Source organism: Ammospiza nelsoni, chromosome 2 (assembly GCF_027579445.1).
Source record: "Ammospiza nelsoni isolate bAmmNel1 chromosome 2, bAmmNel1.pri, whole genome shotgun sequence".
NCBI lineage: Eukaryota > Metazoa > Chordata > Aves > Passeriformes > Passerellidae > Ammospiza > Ammospiza nelsoni.
Genome location: NC_080634.1, coordinates 81312475 through 81326342, shown reverse-complemented (window position 1 = coordinate 81326342; position 13868 = coordinate 81312475). Strand labels below are relative to the sequence as shown.

General features: G+C 37.8%; 1 protein-coding gene across 3 annotated transcripts in view; it reads left to right on the top strand.

The window, feature by feature from the left end:
• The window catches only part of NALCN (sodium leak channel, non-selective), a 222706-nt gene that overhangs the window by 72912 nt on the left and 135926 nt on the right, over positions 1-13868 (top strand). For all 3 annotated transcript variants that reach the window (XM_059493793.1, XM_059493794.1, XM_059493792.1), the window contains 3 exons: positions 6222-6364; positions 6482-6586; positions 9238-9324. In XM_059493793.1, coding sequence (XP_059349776.1) covers positions 6222-6364; positions 6482-6586; positions 9238-9324 — 335 coding nt within the window. The remainder of the gene's footprint in view (positions 1-6221; positions 6365-6481; positions 6587-9237; positions 9325-13868) is intronic.

Sequence of the window (13868 nt, the reverse complement as noted above, 5' to 3'; positions counted from 1 at the left end):
AGACCCCAGAGATCTGAGAACAGTTGTGTCCTTAAGAATACTCTCTAGAGTGAAGAAGAGGTGGGAGGCTTGACTGTGCTGCAGAGTTTCCAGCTAGCTATGTGTGCTACAGCTCAGCATTTACTTGAATCTCACCTGCTGCCACTAAATTTGTAAAGTTGCCTCCCCACACTCACAACAGTGATTGTAAGACAGACAGTCCTACAGCTGTCTAATTGCCAAAAGGAAAAAGCAGACAGTATTTCTGCGCATAAAGTCAGCTTATGAGCTCTGTTGACATTTTGGATCCCTATTTGTTAAGTTATTTGTAAATCTATAGCTATTTTAATCAAAAAGTTATTAAAGAAAAGCAGATATAAATGCTATTCTGGCTAAATGTCCATAAACAAATCTCACATACAGTCAATCTGAAGAGTGTTCATCTTTCTTTATACCTTGGACTTGTTAAAAAATGTAAAGCAGTTTTCTCTTTTCAAAGCATAAAATACTACATCAGTACTATCTATTAAGTACTACTATTAAGTGCTATCACATGTAAGACATTATTGGTCAAAGCATGGACTTCTTTACCCAGAACACGCTCCTATTGAACCCTCTGCAGTCAGTATGAGTGGCCAGCATTGCTACATTCATATTGCTAAGCTGACTTCTGAATATTGCAAACATTTCTAATTTACTTGCAAACGGTGCAGAAAATTCTGGTTTTTCCCCAGAAGTTGACTGGTTTAATTGAGGTGTTAGGCATGGGTTGGACTTGATGATCTTGAAGGTCTCTTCCAACCTAGTAATTCTGTGAATTCTGTGATTTTCTGTCTTTTTATTACTAAGTCAGTAGATCAGATTGCATTGATCCTAGAACTTATATTTGTAATGTTCTTTATCTCCATATTGGTGCTTTTATCTGTACAGTCTCTGTTTATAGTCTTTTCTCATAAAAGCTTCATCTCATAAACAAATAGATTTTCAAAATGAAGAATCAGTGACACATCGCTACTGTATATTTTAAGTCACTATGCTTAGCAAGGTTTAAAAGACTGTTCAGACTGGCAGTGTGGGTTTTTTCTGCTGTTGTAAATCAGTTTTTCAGCAGCTTAGTAACAGGAAAATGGCACTGGGGCTTGAGGTTTCAAGAGCGGAGTAGAGCATTGGCATGTTTTGGGGTTTTTTCCTTTTCCTTCTAATTTCTGCTAGCTGGCAGACTGGCTGATGAGAGTTGGATTGGGAAAGTAAAATAGGTTGCTCACTCAGGGGCAAGCAACCCCATTAAGCCATTCAGGAATAGTTGATTTTTTAGTTGATTTCAATCCTGCCTGCCAGCTGCTTCCCAGAGGTGTTAACAACCTTGTCCTTGCATTTCTGGACAATTTTTAGTCCTTTCTAGTTTCACTGAAGCAATAGTGTAAAACACTTGGAAAACCCTGACCGCATGCAGTGTTTTACAAATACCTTAATGCTGAAAGATAAATTAAAAGCCGACTGGTCAATTGAAATACCCATGCCCTGAAGAAACATGCAGCTTTGTGATTTTATGAGTGAAGGTAAGCAGGCACAGAAACAGGCATGCTAGCATTTCCATAGCTAAGGCAGAGGTCATTGCTTTCTGGGCAGTCGCTCACAGAGCCGTGTTAAGGAAGTCTGCCCTTCAGCGTGCAGCACAGCAGTGAAATTAGACAGCAGCACCTGCCAGGAGGCGGCTTAGCTTTGCCGGCAAATGGGAGAATCAATCCTTCAGCCGGCGCAGCGAGAGGCTGACACAGTCTGTGCTCTCCGGGGTGGACGCTCCGCCGCCCCCGCCGGCTGATGTTCCAGATGTGGCCGAGGTGCACGACTCCCATCTAGCGGCTGCTGCAAAGCAAGGGAAAGGAGCGCGGCACTGCCTGGCGTCTGCTGCCTTTCCTGCGTGGCAGTGGGTAGTGGTGTATGCTTTTAATAACAATGCATGGATTTTTACTTGCCTGAATAATTCCTGATTAAAAAAAAATAAATAAATTTTAAAAGCAAACTTTTGGGGTTTTTTGTTTTACCTAAAGTGGCCCTCCTGTAGATTTTCTTTCTCAGCATCTTCACAGTAGTCACAAGAAAATTGAGAAAATCCTAACATGGTAAGCCAAGGTGGTCTATAAACATAACTTACACATGCAGAAATTGCTGGTGTTAATGTATAGCTAAACTTAGTTTTCAGTTTTTGCATCTCACTTGGAATAGCTACACATAGCACAGATATTAATTAATGAAAGACAACTCCTCAGGACCATACATTCTCTTCCTCAGACAATATGGGATTTTGAATCAAGAAGCAAGAATGCATCATCAAGTTAGGGGAAATGGTTCTGTCTCCCAACTCAGTGAATTTTTATGTTAATTTTTTCTCTGCTCCTTTAATTCTGCTATTATAAAACTACAGCATTATTCAGTGCACTCCTTTTCTCATGATGTCCATTTGCAGAATGAGCTGGTTATAGAAGGAGATGATGTCACAGAGCATGGTGTTATCAGAGTCTCAGAAACAAGCAGAAAATCCTGTGTATTTACAAAATGTGCATAAATATAAAATACAGTACATTAAAGACCATCCCTGCATAGTAATACTATTTTGCAGTTAACTTTGAGTCCCTTTGTTTTTGAAAAATACACACTTTCTATATTCCTTAGTGATTTAAAAGATAGGGTTTTGGCAGGAGAGGTGCTTTTACTCCCCTAAGAAAAATCATCACTTTTTTCCCTGACTCTTCTAATTCTTTTTGTTTCCCTGGTAATCTACTCATCTGTAGAGCATGGAAGAGCCAGGTTACCTTGCTTCCTTATTAGGCATGGATACCATTAGAATTTTCTTTTATTACAATTATTTAGTTGTTAAAGCAATTATTTTCTCCACCATTATTTAGCCCCTTCAGACTAATGTTCCCGTCTTCCAGATCTGAAAGGCACATGTATTGAAAAAGAAATAAGCCCCCTGCACTCTGGTGCTGAATCCCCATATACTAAACATACAGTATCAGTAAGGATACAGTTTGTACCTGATTGCTGTCTTGTCTTCTATACAGTATGGAGCTAGTGAAAATGTCGCATAAAGTGAGCAAGATTCAATCTCTTTCCCAGTATTTTGCTAAATATTTCATTTTCTGAACTTTTTTATTTTCTTTTTGATATTAACCAGTACAGTTGTAAAACATTTCCAAAGATAGAAGTGTTTCTTGCTCAGATAAAAGTAGTCATTTGAGATTGATACAGATTATGATGTTGATTTTTTGAGTTTTAATCTCTACTGAGAAGTGTTTTCCTCTTTTCTTTTAAAGTATCATTGTGTTTAAAGGAATTGTTTTATTATAACGTCAAAATGGAACTTATTAGACAAGTTCAAACAAAAACCAAAAACTTCAAAGCATGTTAGTTTATTTCACCTATTTTGTTGTCAGAAAGTTCCTCCCAAATTAATATTGATTGCTTTCAAGGTTTAACATTTACTGAAATAGATAGGAAAATTATCATAAATATTTGCTAGATATTTTTATATCTTAAATTCAGCAAGCTGCCCATGCCAACATGCTTAAGCTGATGAGCAGTATCATAACAACCATGTTTAACTCTCTTCATAATTCAAAGCTGTTTCATGGCTGAAAAGTCTCACTGATGCCTGCAGTTACATTGCATAAATGATGATCCTAATGTTCAGGACTTTGACGAGAGGTGACTGCATTCTGTTGTGTATTGAATAGTCAGGCCCTGCAGGTTTTCAAGTCCTCCAGTCCTGTGACAGCCAAATTCCTGCTGCTGAGGGATCTATGTTCTCATGCCCTAACCACGAGACTCCTAGCACTACGCTGTCATTACGTAAGCCCTTTGAACTAGTAGGAAAAGACACTTTGTCACTGATAGAATACAGACATCTGTGGAAAACAATAAATTTGCCATTTGATCTGAGGGGCATATGTTAGGTTTCATTTATGGCAGCATTCCCATGTCTGGTTTTTTGGGATGTATCCTACCATCACTTAAGATTTTGATATTTTCTCACCCTCCATATGGCTTTGAACATGGTGAGAAAAACAGAGTATGTTGCTGTGAGAGGAGAGTCTTTTAATAACTTACTCATTGGCTTTAGGAAGATGTAGTCCAAAATTAAAGGGAATAATCAGAAAAAAAAAACAAAGAGCAAAAACATGCAGTAAGGTAGATGTTAACTAAGAATAATTCTTCTTTGTCAAGGCAAAACATTTTATGGTGTTGCATCCCTTATTCTACATCCCTTATTCTGTATGAAACAGGATTTCCAAGAGACAGTGAACAGCATGGTTACTGGCATCAGTAATGAAAGTTTTATTACATTCTAGTCACAAATATTAAGCAAGAATGTATATTCTTAAGAGGGATTGCTTTCTGACAACCTTAAGAATACCTCTACCAGTTATACACTATAGAGACATTTTTACTTTAGTGTCACAGGCAAACTCATTTTAATTGGGTTAATTGTGCATTTTTGTCCATTCACAGTATTGCTTTATTGTGGCAGATGGCGCCGTGATGTGTTATAAATACTTTGCATGACATCCCCTCTATTTTACTAATCTTCACTGTGACTTTCCCATTGGTAATGACTAATGACAGTTTCCTAGCCAGCAACTTTTAATAGATTCTTTTTTTTCCCCTTAATCTCTGCCTGTCCTCAACAGCACTGTTTTGTTCAATAATTTAATCAGTTCAGCAACAGTATATTATTAGACAATTGAACCATTACATTTTGAATTTTTGAAATGTAAAATAGCCATGAAATAACCACTGATGAGTATTTCAGTATTGATAGAGACCACTTTTTCTTCTAAAGAAATAGAAAGAGTTTTGCTTTCTATGCTTGAATGCTTTTCCTTTCCTTTTATTTTCATTTCTTTCCCGAACCATATGCAGTAAAAAGCAAGGAATCCAGTAACTAAATAAACTAACAGTTTTGCCTACTCACCATGCCCATCTTGACCATTTGACACCTACCTATCAAAAGCAGGTGTTATATATAAAAATCAATTTTTCCCTCACTCCTCTCATCAGTGAAAATTTACCTGCAGAAGGGATACCCTGAGACAAAACTGGTTCCAGGTTCATCCCATCCCTGTGCGCAAACAAAAGGATATAGATGTTACAAATTCAACAGGAAAATAGTAGCACTCCTTATAGTCTGCTGTGATTTTGGGGGAAACTCCTGGAGTCTGGAATTTCTGCCCAGAACCACTTATTTCCCCGTGAAAAGGATCAGATAGTCAGCTTTCTATCTTTATGTTGCTAGCAGCTGCTGTGTTTTGCTGAGGGCAGTGCTCCTCATGCTCCCTCTCTTTTATCAAAGCCATTCCATGAAACGAAGCTGTAGTGGAGCAGAGCTGGCAGGTGGCTGTAGGACAATTCTGTGATTTCACAGCAGTTTGTGAGATTTCACAGTTTAATTTCACAGTTTAATTGTGTTTCTTTTTGGAACATAAAATTGCTTTAAACAAGAATGACTTACAAGCCATAACTGATCTATATTTTGAAGCTTTCATTGCAGAGATACAGAGGAAGGCCAAGCTGGCTAAGGCATATTATCACTCAGACATTAGGTTGAGTTTGGACTTTATGTTTAAAATTAGTAGCTTTATAGCTGTTGTTCAAAAGTGGTTTCTGCACAAAAAGGTCTCTCATAATTTTCCTTCCATCTTCTCTCCACCCCCTCAAGAGTGATATAGCAAGTTCAACTTAAAAGTGCTTTTTGAAGGAAACATATGTATGTTAATGCAGCTACTACCTGAATTTCAAAACAGTTCTGTAGCTTGCTGTAGGTGCTTACTGTGCACCTTCTTGGTGTATTGCTGATGCTGTTGCTGATATTAAAAGTGATTTCTTTAACCTACTGATGTTGATCCTTGTTAAATCTGCCTTTTCTCAGGGATGCTGCTGAATGCAAATGATGGGACAAATTCTGCCTTTGGGAGCATTTGCATACTGGCAACTCTTCTAAGGAATTATACATGTCTGTCCAGGGAGGGAAGGGAGTCAGTCTGATCTGATACAAAACCAATTAATATTCAACTGCAAAAGGAATAAATGTGGAAATGCACCTGAAAAACTTTGAAGGAGGAGAGGAGAGCCCTCTTCTCCTTTAGAAAAAAACAAAAATAGGATAGATAAAATTTTGTTTGCTGATACTGAAAACTTTCAGGGAGGTTTAATGACAAACATTTTAATTTTTCCTCTGACAGGCACAAGCATATTTACTGTTTACGAAGCTGCTTCTCAGGAAGGCTGGGTGTTCCTTATGTACCGAGCAATTGACAGTTTTCCCCGATGGCGTTCATATTTCTATTTCATCACCTTGATTTTCTTTCTGGCCTGGCTTGTTAAGGTACTGGAAAATATGTCTTTTTAAATTGTTCTGATGCATAGATCATATCAGAATTAATTTCTTCTCTTTTCTGCTTGCTGAGGTTTGTGTTAGCCATTCTTTCTTTTTCTTTTACAGAATGTTTTTATTGCAGTCATCATTGAGACATTTGCAGAAATTAGAGTGCAGTTCCAGCAGATGTGGGGGTCTAGGAGCAGTACTACTTCAACTGCCACCACCCAGGTGAAGCCCTTGAGATGCTGAGATTCTTTGGGGATTTGATTTGGTTCATTAATTAATAATAAGCAAAAAGTTCTTGTCGTATACAATATATTTGACTTTGCATGTTGGTACCTATATTCTAAACCTGATATACGAATTTTCATAAAACTTTTAATTCTTGGTTGCATTATCTAACTAGTCTTTCTTAGAAAGGAATAATAGAGACAATAATACAGTTCTCTATATGTCTATTGCTGTGTTTGTATTCTTTTTAACAAAGTACGATAGTGCTTTTTTATCATGTCATCGGTAGGTTTGATGTCAGGGCTATAGGATATCACTTTCTGTGCTAAGAAATAAGAGCTGAAATCCCAAAGTAGCTGGAAGAAGAGGAGTCAGAGGGTAGCTGAAGTGTTTGGGGAAGCTGGTCCTGGAACTGAGATGGGTGTGTTGAGACCAAGGGAGAATAGGTTGTAGGGCAAGGAAAGAGCCATACTCACAGCTGGGGCAGCCACAGAAAGTGAGACACTGAATAATGGGTAAGAGGAAACCATAATAGGAGGGGTGGGCTGAGTAGTGGGAAAGAACCCAGTATGAAAAAGAGCTACTGGGCTGAGATTTAAATTCTCTCATTCATTATTTTAATAATCAGATTATGTGTCCCAAATGGGCAAAAGACCAGGCTTTTCCAGGGCAGTGCAGTTTGCCATCTCTGAGAAGAACCAGTACCAACTGCCTGCAAAAAGCTCTTAGAAAGACAGATGTGTGAAACATACCCACGAGGGAATTTTTTTCTAGCCATGTAGCTGGAGATTATTTATTTTACTAAGCCAAACGATTTAAGTTTTCAAAATTAATTATTGAATATTTTTATATTCTTTTTTATATTCCTGTAATCCATATTTAAATCTAGTCCTTTTCTGCCGGCTGCTACCCTTTTTGCCTCAAATAGACTTTGTGGCAGTAATTTCTACTCTATATATATGTCTTTTTCAAAGCAGACTTTGTGATATCAATTTAAAGTCTAAAAAAAAGGACTTCTCTACATGACATATGCTTAGCCTGAGGAACTTAATGTTCATAGAACAAATTTTGAGCCATATAGGCTTATCCAACATACTCTGAACTAGAGGATGGAACAGAGAGTTCGATGTAGGGAAACACAAGAAGCAGCCAACATTAAAAAAACATAAAATATCCAAAATGATGTCATGATGCCAAAGAGCATGAATATGTTGAATATAATCTGCATCATGCAAATTAAAAATAGGTTGCTGGGTGCAGATAAGCTAATGGTTCAAACGGCTGCTTCATTCCTCGAGTCAGTGACATAATGGGATATTGAGTCCAGGTTACCAAACTGCAAGAATTATTTATCTTTTTTCTGTATTAAGAAGGACAGAAAATATCCTGCAGGATTTCTTGTTCAAAGCACCAGACAAAAGTTAAAACCCATGCTTGTTTTGTGCATGAAGTAGCCTTGAGAGCTATGCCTTAATTTTCCCACTTCTTCCATTACTGAGCTGTTCCCCAAACTTATTCCTGTAGAAAAGATTTGAGTGTCCAGGAGTCGAAGTCTAGGAAGGGGTTCTCTATAAAAGGGTAAAAGGTTCTTCTAAAGCACTTTAGCAATGTACTTAAAAGCATAGTAAGAAGAGGATTAACTGTTCTGATCTTAATTGGCAACTCTTCCCAGTGCAGAGATGCTAAATAAGGACTTGGAGGAATTACAACCATATTTGGGTGACACTGTCCCCAGCCTAGTGAGCAGTCCTCTCAGGATGACTTTTAAGCTTCAACCACTCTCCTGTGGCTGTGTTCTTGAGATGGCTCGTTTGGGTACTGTGTGTCAAAGAAAAGGTGGGAGTGAGGTGGGAACTTTGCCACACTTCATTTCATAGTATATGCAGGTGGCAACTCAAAATGCTAGAACCATTCATTTTCTTTCAAGGACATTTTCAAGGACAGTTTTAATCACTTTCAGGTATGGTGTCTCACTGTTCCTTATGTCCAGCATCATTTTGTGTCCTAATTTCTGAGGAAAAAAACCCAACTAAACAGAATGCCTATGTCTGCTCTTCCAGAGGCTATTGATAAAGTGTGAATACCACTGTGGTCAAGAAAGCCTTTTCCATTGCTGTCATTAGAGCTTGGAAACATTCAGCTATTTACAGGAATTTTAATCTCTGTGAAATTATACATAGGGACTGTCCAGCTACTCTTGCTGATATGCATCAGTGCAACAAAAATAAAGTAGTCCTTGCAGTAAAATAATTTTGCCAGTAAAAAAGATTTCCAAATGCACCTTTTATTTATGTAGCTTATTTATGTGGGCACAATGTATTTGTTTTTTATTAGGATAAGCTTACCTTAGTAAGGAAATTATTCTGAACAGGTACCACTATCTGATGATGCTGGTCAGAGATTAACTGAATTGTTTTCTGTATTAGGACTAATAGAAACACATTGTGTTTGATGTTGTCTAGGTAAAATCAGACAATTGTTGGGAAAAGCATGTTACTTTTTTTTTTCTGTAGCAGAAAGTATCATTCCTCTGTTATTTTAAACTAGCTATCATGAAAATACATGCTGTTCCTTAAGGGGAATGTATTAGATCTCACTTGTATTTATTGCCACACAAAACATTTCTGACAACAGTCTTCCCTTTCAAGATGTTTCATGAAGATGCTGCTGGAGGTTGGCAGCTTGTGGCTGTTGATGTGAATAAACCCCAAGGCAGAGCTCCTGCATGTCTACAGGTATGACATTGCTTTTTAATAAATGTGTGTGTGTTACCAGCATCACTCAAATGTTGCTATAGGGAAATTATGCTGAGAAATAGCTACCATGGTTTTAGTCATATATTTTTTGAACCTATTGCTTTCCGCAGTGTAGATTTTTTTCTTGAAAATCACAGATCAACAAATAAAGATGTACCATATGAAAGGTTGGAAAAATCCTTCCTGATAAGGTTCTGTGTGCTTAGGAGAGAAAGATTTACAATTGTAAAGTATAAAATAAAATAGTTAATCATGTTCTCTCTCTCAGAATTCGTATACAAATATATTCCATTCCTAGGATATTTGCATCATAAATGCTTGTTTATTAAGTGCAAAATACAATAACATATGCCAAGAAGCATGACTAATAATAATAAACACAGAAGTGCCTAATTCTCTTGTTCCTTTGTGAAAATAGGCTCACAAAAAAGGGAGAAGAAGCATGTAGGGAGCAAGCCATACAGTGTTTGAAACTTCCAGATTTGATATTCCTACTTGGATAGAAGTTAATTTGTGAAACTCTGTCCTTATTGTTTAAATAAATCCAGACTAAGATAAGTAATGTTTTTATAAATCCATTTTTAGAATAGAGGACTGTACAGCAGCTGAAATTTTTATTTGCAAGCTAAATAATGTCATTTCTGGATAAAACAAACTTCAGAATACAAGGCCAAATGTACTATAGCATTTTCTGGCAATTTTGGTGATGTTTGGTTTAACGTGTAAGCTAAAATACACGTTATTTGTTGGCAGCATGTACATTGCTGAACCCTAAGCTGGCAAGCACCATCCACCCCTCCACAAGCTGTTCATTCTCAAATATCTCTTCTTTGCCAAACCACTGACATGTATTTGATTTTAGCATATGTCTTAATAGATTATTCATATTCCCAAATTTAATTCTTGATTTTGACAGCAACAGGAACATCATTTGTAGTGTTCTCAAGTAACAGTCTCTGGTATGTGGATAAAATATAGGTGAACTCACTGTGAAAACTTCAGATGAAAATTAAGATACCAGCTGAGTTACCTGGTCTGCCTTTGTGGCCTTGCATTTTTGCCCAGTTTGGGAATCATGTGAACACAGTTAATTGTTTTCCAGTGGACATAAACCTCATGCATTCAACTTCTTATATTTGCCACTCAACCATCGGTTTCCCTCTTGTTCTTCATCCTTTCATGAAATAGGGGAATCTCTGAAACAGTGCTTTAGCACCCTTTTTAAGACATTAAACTGCATGAACTCCACTAGGCGTCCATTACTACAATAGTCCATTAACTATATGAAGTCCATGTCCTAATTTCCATTAGGAAGTTTATTCTTCATGGCATTACTGTCCCTATCAACAAATAAGCTGTATTGAGTTGGTGTTGTCATCACGGAGGCAGTGAACAGGATTGTTGTTCTGTGTTTTATGTGTCTCATGCACACTCTAACTTTTAGATATCAGAAAAAAGAGTTGAGCTCTAAGACTTGCTTTGTATAATTTGGAACTTCCATGCATTAGATACCTCTGCATTCATTAATATAAGTATTCTGTGTGATATAATACTTTTTGTGGTTTTTCAATTGCTGGTCTACATATTAGTGTGATCTAATAATTTTTAAATGCTCTGAGAAATGGATTTTTTGTTCTGCATGAGGTCATAATGTAAGAATTGCAGAAACAAGGTAGTCATACCCTTCTTCATTGCTATACTTCCCTCTCTGTGTGCCTGAGCTGGCACCGTATTTATGCACTTGTTCAGGGAATGGAGTTAAAGTTGGCAGGAGGAGAGGAGTGAATTTGTTATTGATCAGACTCCCTGCAGCTGCATAAATGTTTTTTCTGACTCAAGAAAGGGCCCAGAACATTAGTAGGAGCAGTCTAGGAATGTGAGAACTGCTTCCTTCAGCAGTAGCGAGCTATAAAGCATGACTACAATAAATTTCAATCCAGTTTTTTTTTTAAAAAGACATATGGAAATTACTATAAAAATCAATTATATAATTTTTTTTGTTTCTTGTTTTGTGTTGGGCCAGTATCAGAGAGGTGGCTTGTTTGCTAGCCTGTGCAGCCAGCTCCTAAGAACCCCTAAAATACTCAGCACTGGTGGCTTCCAACCACCTAGGTTCCTCTGTGCAGCTCTCAGATTTATTCTTAGGTACACTTTATTTATGTATATTTTTAGATATCTGCATGTCCCATACATGTATACATTCTAACTGTTTGTAGGACAATGATGAGGTGGAGAGGTGTGGAATATAGAGGTTGTAGGTGGTGTGAAGATGCGTTTCTCCATGGCCATGGATAGGTTCCAGCTACCTGCAGGAACCTAATGGGGTTCAGAGGTGGTGTGTGTTGGTTGTGGTATAGCAATAACAGCTGATAATATTGTGGAGAGAAACTAAATAGATGTAGCAACGATTTAAACAGCTCTGAAAAGTTTTAAATAGAAACAGCAGTCCCTATCTCCTGCCTGATTTTAAAGACTTGTGCTTCTGGGATTTGTGGGTTTGCAGGCTAAATTCTGATAGAAAAATACTTGTCAAGGTAACTGGAGGAAGTATTTCACATATTTGAGATTGAAGACCTGTCTAGTGCAAAGCACCGCAATCACGAGTTGCTGATGGCACTGGGGACATCTCTGCAGTTCCTGCAGTTCATACTCATATTTTCCCTGACATGAAACAGAGATTGTGCAGGGGCTGTCCTGTGCTACCTGTTTAGTTAGACACTGGAAAGTAAGATATAAAGTAACTTCCATTGCCTTGGTTCCCTGCAAAAGCATTGACATCCTCTTTCACAGACAGGACCAGAAGCAACGGGCACAGCATTAAACAATGGGAGGCACTCTCTGAACACCAAGAAGCAGTTTTTTACTCTGATGGTGACTGAGTGCTGGCAAGGCTGCCCAGGGAAGTGGTGGAGTTTCTGTCTTTGTAAATTTTAGTAGCTGTCCTGGAAAACTGGCTCTCAGTGTCCCTGCTTGAGTGATTTTGGTAGCATGGAGAACTGAGCCCGGTTTGTGTGATTTATGAGGAAGACATAGGGCTGTTGGAGGCGGTATTGGAGGATTGGCTTTGGTGCATGGAATAAAACTGTTCCACACTTCACCTCAAGATGGGCAGAATAAATGTGGACTGTACCTAATATGTTCTTTCAACCTGTCTTCTTCCATTCTTGTGGGTTCCCCACCAGAAGATGCTGAGAGTTGGGGAGGTGTTGTAGCACACTGAGGAATTATGATTTGGGAATAAAACAGGACCAGACAAACTCACAGTGTAAATATATCCCCTGTGGGATGACAAAGGACATTATGTAGGGAGCCTTCTACCTATTAAGTACAGTACCTTATAGCCATATGTACCGGCTGTGGCTGACTACCATCACCTTTCCCTCCTCCACTGCAATAACTTGGATGAGTAACTGCTTGCCTTTAAGCTTTACACTTAAAAGCGTTGGTGAGATTGCTGATTAGAAAACAAGCATTTCTTGTTTTCTTGCTTAACAAAAAAATAAGAACAAAGAATTTCTAAGAGAAATTGTAAATGAGAATTGCAAATGCCACATCTGATCTTAACTTGTGTGTTTAAAGTGATCAGCTATGCCATGTGCATTGTTCTGTTTCTCTTTGTTAGGAGTTCCTACAAGTAGATACTTCCATGTGTTTGGATCTTAGGGACTGACCCTGATTTTATTTGGGAAAAAACCCCAAACAATTTCTGATAAAAAAAACAAAAGGCTGGCTGACAAATCTTGATGCACTTGATTTTTGGTTGTCAAATATCCTGTATTATAAGCAAATTTAAAACTTCTTATTACGTTCTTCCAGGCAACATATGCAAAGAGTATCTGCAAAACAAAAGATATAGCTATGAGAGTTGTAAGCTGACACTTATTTTGGCAGGATATTAGCTTTGGAACCTAACTCTGGCAGAAATTACATATTATTAATAAGTTTGGGAGTGAAAGAACTCAGCTAAACCCTGTGTCCTTTAATTCCTCAATTGTTTCAGGGTATATATCCTGACAAGCTACAAAAAAGTGCAATATTGTCTCAGTAGGCAACTGTACAGAACATGGAAAAATGAAGGTGAAGAAGCATAACACTGAATTCAGCAGAGAATGGTGGGGCTTTATTTTGTTTAATAAAACCTTAAGCCTTTCTTAAACATGTTGATGTTGCAGAGTCTTAATGGCTACATTGAACTGCTGTGGGACATGGCCCCAGAGTTCTGCCCTACATCTGATTCTGAAAGTAAATTTTTAATTATTTGAAGTCTATGTTGCATCCCCAACAGACTCATCTTCTTTTCTCTTAAAAGGCATTAAAATCAATTCAAAATGTAAGTCTACAGGACCACTAATATAAGTTATGTAGCATTCCTGACTGAGAACAAAAGTCACAGACAAAAGACAGGTATCTTGCAAAGCACATTTTTTACAGGCTGCCAGGGAGGTCATGGAGGCTCCATCTCTGGTGACATTCAGAACCCAAGGGACACATTCCTATGTCACTGTTCTAGGTGACCCTGACTC